The sequence below is a fragment of the Eucalyptus grandis genome, chromosome 3 (genome assembly GCF_016545825.1).
Source record: "Eucalyptus grandis isolate ANBG69807.140 chromosome 3, ASM1654582v1, whole genome shotgun sequence".
Lineage (NCBI taxonomy): Eukaryota > Viridiplantae > Streptophyta > Magnoliopsida > Myrtales > Myrtaceae > Eucalyptus > Eucalyptus grandis.
Genome location: NC_052614.1, coordinates 7,223,680 through 7,228,762, shown reverse-complemented (window position 1 = coordinate 7,228,762; position 5,083 = coordinate 7,223,680). Strand labels below are relative to the sequence as shown.

Here is a 5,083-nt window from a genome sequence, read left to right as displayed (position 1 = left end):
TATTGGAAGGTTCTACTTATGGAAACCGAGATCCCGATTGTATGGGCGAACAGATTGATGGGCTATCAACACGTTCCTTTAATAGCTCGAACAATCTTCCTAATTGATTCCGTCCAACGGGTAGATTGGAGGAATTCCTTTAGTAAGTGCCAACGGGTATGATGGCATAAAGGAGTATATAAGGAAGACGTTCTTAGTTATTCGAGGTGTGCACGATAGAAGAATTCCAAAGTCTGAAGCTCCTATTTGTTTAGATAAATCTTTTGAGCGAATACTTGTATACAAAAGAGAGTCTATATTTGTGAGAGACCTTGAGGAGGTGTGGTAAAACATCTACACTGTGGAATCAAGGCAAAGCTGTGCTGTAACTTCTCTTTTGATCATAGTGAAATCGAACCGGTGGGCTGTCAGTGCGGAAGAGTGGACGTAGGCTTGGAATAAGCCGAACCACTATAAATCCCGTGTTCAATTTTCTCTTCCTCACTCTCTCTATCTCAATCGTATTTCATTTTGTTAATTAAGAGAGAATTTACTTTCTATCATATGTTAAGAATCGCTTCCGTATATCGATAAATTGTTTAGGCACCTATTCACCCCCCTCTAGGTACTCATACTAGCAATATCAGATTTCTCCAACACATATGAAAGAACAACCTCTGTTTATATATAGATATCCTCACACGAACTTGAAGAATCGTTCCCTTACCCGACATTTCTAGGATCTCTGGATGAAACCAGGCCACATACTTGCCAGGAAGACCAAGGGTGATGCAGTACGTAAATGATTGATTCTTTGTGTAATGTCACGTCATTGTAATAAGTAACTGAAAATATGTTGTTTCATGGTCGCCCACTTCATGCCAAAAACTTTTCTAAAAGTGAAAGTTGCTTTTCTGGGGGAAGGCTTTTTCTTTTTGTTTTTTTGTTTTTTTGGTAAAGTGGGAAGACTATTGTTTTACTGTAGTAGTTGAGAAAAATGTCTGGTCGTGGTTTAAGGGAAGAACATTATCGCAATTAAGCATTGCCAGAGAAGCGAGGGTCAAGAAGAGAATGGTAGCTTCCATCAGGGCAATCTATGGCAAGGACTTACAAACAAACTAAAATTCGATTTGACGCTACACAAATTTGAAGAAGAGATTGTGGGTGTCCGCTTGATTCCCTTAATAAACAGTAAATGTCTCTAGCCGGTCTGTGCTGCCAGGTTTGACTAGGTCTATAGAGCCGCGAACGACATCTGTCCAAGCGGTTGTGGGCAGAATCGTCCTAGGCTTCTTCATCTAAATAAGAGAGCCCTTCCTGTGGTGACTGGCTTATACATTCTATGTGATTCATTTCCCTGCCTAGTGCCGTTTAGGCCTTTCGTGACTCACCAAATACATCAGAAAGTTATGATCCTTCAATCTTTGAAATTTTAATGGAAGAAAATGAAGATTAACTCTCTTTGGTAGAATTTTTTAGGGCATAGTGAGGCTGATGCCTCCACATTGAGCTTAAACTAATTGCAAGCTTGAAATCACTGAGGATTACCATGTTGAGAAGATCGAATCCAAATGTGCTAATGATACTATTGTTCACCTGTAACTATCTTCCTAACATAGCCATATGGCAGAATAATTTCTCTTATTGTGCCTAGGTTACGGCTCCCTCTGATTGAGCGAGCGTTAGTGCAAAAATTTAGTTCTCACACATTGATGAAATGTGTCCTTTCAAAGTAATACACCTGTTTGTGCGAATGACGTAATTCCATAATTAAAAGCATGAATAGAGTGTTGCTGTTTTACGTGATCAAAGGATATCCTGGTTCAACCGTAGTTACATCTGAGAATTTGACCTTTATAGGACCAGAGGCAGACTAGATCCGTCAGAAAATGGGCGACAGGCGAATCCCTACCCACAATAAAGCTCCGAGAATCATCACCTTGTCTGACATACTATGCCAGACTTGAGCCCCGTACTTGCAGTTAAGAGAGATATCTACCAATCGTTTTTCGGTCTTCATTGAGACTACCGTCACGGTTGACTTGATTGCGACTATATATATTCAAGTCCCCGAATAGAGCAGTAAGTGTTTCGAAACTCTCTTTTAAAAGATCCAAACATGGACTCCGAGCTCTACGAAGCCGCCGTGAAAGGAAACGTGGCTTCTTTGCTTGAGTTGCTCGAAAAAGATAAGCTGCTTCTCAATCGAATCATGACCGGGAATCACACCGAGACTTCTGTGCACATCGCAGCCATGCTTGGACACTTGAAATTTGTGGAAGAGGTCCTTGCTCGGAAGCCCGAGCTGGTAAAAGAGCAAGATTCTCAGAGTTCAACGCCTCTTCATCTCGCGGCAGCAAAAGGGTACCTTAACATAGTGGCAAGTTTGTTAAGAGTTGACCCTGAAATATGTTTCATCTGTGACAAATACGAAAGAAACTCTATTCATGTTGTGGCCATGAAAGGGCATGTAGATGTGTTGGAACTCTTGGTTCGAACAAAACCTGATGCAGCTTGTCGTGTCATCGAACATGGCCAAATGATCCTGCATTTGTGCGTGAAGCACAACAGACTAGAAGCTATGAAACTTTTGATGGATATCTTGGGCGATGATCAGTTCATCAACTTAGGGGACGAATATGGTGACACGATTTTGCATTTGGCTGCTGCCAATAGACAAACTAAGGTATGTTCATACAATCAAGCCTTTGTACTAGTCAAATTCAGTGAGCTCATCAACAAAAAAAGGCGGTTCTAGATGAGAAACGACATAGATAATTCATAAATTTTAGCTTAATATGTAATGTCATTTTTTGGTCTTTTAATTTAATCGATGTGGTCCTTGAACTATTTATAAATATTCAATCCAATCCCTAAATTTTCAATTTATTCAATCTAGTCTTCCAAATTTCCATAACAAAGTCAAATAAGTCTTTTGGTGCTATTTACAAGTTATTACAAATACACTAGTACCCAGATTTTGGATTTTTTTTTTTCATTTTAGTCAATTTCTTAAATAAAAAAAATACTTGATCTTTTTGTTATCTTTTTACCATTTTAATTTTTACAAATATTACTTTTGTTCCATTTAAGTTTATTTTAATTTGTGATCTCTATAAAGGTAAGAATGTTAAAGCTATATTGGATACATATATTCTCAACTTTAAAATAAGTATTTTCATAAGAATGTTTAAAAATGATATTCGTTTATCAATAAATTTCTCATACTTATATTTATCTAAATCTCATTTTCATTTTTTAGATAGACTAAAATTTCAAGATTTTGTGTTTCGTGTTTCTCAGTTAAATTTAGTTAAATTTGCAAATTAGGAAATTAAGATAGCAAAAACATCAATCCGATACAACTATAAATGTTGTTCTACTTTTGTTAATATAGAGATTATAAGTTAAAATATGTTTAAATAAAACTATCATAATATTTATGAAGGTCAAAAAGGTCAAAAAAAAGTAATAAATATGATAGTCATATTTTTTTGTTGAGTTATGTAATGGATTGAAATAAAAATTTTATCTAAAGTCCAAAAAATAGTGTAATTAAGAAAGCGTTTGACAATTTTTTCTAATGGAAAATTGAGATACTAATCAAACAAATTAAAAGTTTTGGGACTGCATTGAACATTTAGAAATACTTCAAGTACCACATTGAATGGGTTAAAAATTCAAGGATGTCATTACACATTGGACCAAAATTAAGGCATTATTTGTGTTTTTTTCCCTCCTAGGAAATCTGAGTATCCTAGAAATTTTTAGAATCTAAAAGGTATCCATTTATAAATCATTGCAGATCATAATATTGGGGTAGGAAGTAACTCGTTCTGATAATTAACTACAACTGTAATCTTTGCACTATTATCATGCTAATTTTATCTAGATTAGAAGATACATATAACTAGAGATAACATAAGAGATTCAACAAAGGATGAGTTTCCCATTTGAAGGCATCATATAATAGTTACTAACACTAGTAGCAAAGTTAATCCTAAAAAGTATATAACATGAGCTCATCTAGTTCAAACCTGACCTAATTGGTTCATTTTGTTGTTACTCCTCTACAGACTATAGTCTTCCTGATTGATAAAGGAGTAGACCCAAACATTATGAATTCCAGAGGTTTCACAGCACTAGGCCTATTAGCACAAGGCCAGAGCGTGGAAAGAGTCTCAGAGATTATGCATTCTGTTCCTCAAATTTCAGAGAATCTTGACCCATCCAAACAAACAGTCTACGCCAATAACATGGTCACCGCCTTCCATCCACCTGTAGGAGAAGATGACAAAAGCAAAGCAAAGAGAAAGTGGCAAAACAATATGCATAAGACGCTAGTGGCGGTGGCGGTATTGCTAGCTACCATGGCATTCCAAGCCAGTATTACCCCAACCGGTGGCCTTTGGCAACAAGATGATGACGAACATAATGCGGGTGAGTCCATAATGGCAGATAAGTACCACAAACGTTACAAGAAATTCATAACATGTAACACGATAATCTTTGTTACATCGCTCAGCATTATTATGCTTTTCATAAGTGGTCTTACTCTAGAGCAGCTTCAAATCACCACGTGGATTGCAATGCTAACCACCTGGGTTGCAATAATCTTCACAGCGGTGGCTTATGCCATCTCCATATGGGTCTTCACACCGTATGACGCACTGCATGATACAAATAAAACAGTTACAGATGCGGTGCTGGCATGGGTTGGATTAATGGCTTTTATTTTCCTGTGCCACATTGTTCGCTTAATCCTGAAAATGGTACCCAAAGTCCAGAAATTCGTCCGCAAATTCTCAATAAGACGGAAGCCGGAGGATGTTATGGCTTAGTGGTTGTATATTGCTGCAAACGTGTTTGTCTCATAAGAAGTGCCTTGAGCTCTAAGGCCATGCAAGAGGAGATGCCTTATGGTATGTGTTGTCCAGTGTGCCGATTAGACAACTTAGCTACAATACATTTGAGTATGCATGCATGTGTCTATGTGCTAGTGGAAACAATGAATGTTTTATGCGTGTTGATATATGCGAAAGATGAAGTTTAGATGCATAATGGATGGTTGTTTTATTTGATTTGGTTTGTGGTGGTTAAAAAA

At 37.1% G+C, this 5,083-nt stretch overlaps 1 protein-coding gene across 1 annotated transcript; it reads left to right on the top strand.

Moving 5' to 3' along the window:
* Window positions 1-2,098: 2,098 nt before the first annotated feature.
* Window positions 2,099-4,820, top strand: LOC120291599 (ankyrin repeat-containing protein ITN1-like). The gene is made up of 2 exons (XM_039309249.1): window positions 2,099-2,665; window positions 4,056-4,820. Exons 1-2 carry the CDS (start codon window positions 2,099-2,101, stop codon window positions 4,818-4,820), a joined length of 1,332 nt encoding a protein of 443 aa, XP_039165183.1.
* The last annotated feature ends 263 nt before the right edge of the window (window positions 4,821-5,083 follow it).

Excerpts from the sequence above, each read along its gene's own strand:
- LOC120291599 (XM_039309249.1), top strand. The coding sequence starts at position 2,099 with ATGGACTCCGAGCTCTACGAAGCCGCCGTGAAAGGAAACGTGGCTTCT. Across the intron at positions 2,666-4,055 it reads CTGCCAATAGACAAACTAAG|ACTATAGTCTTCCTGATTGA; the intron begins GTATGTTCATAC and ends ACTCCTCTACAG.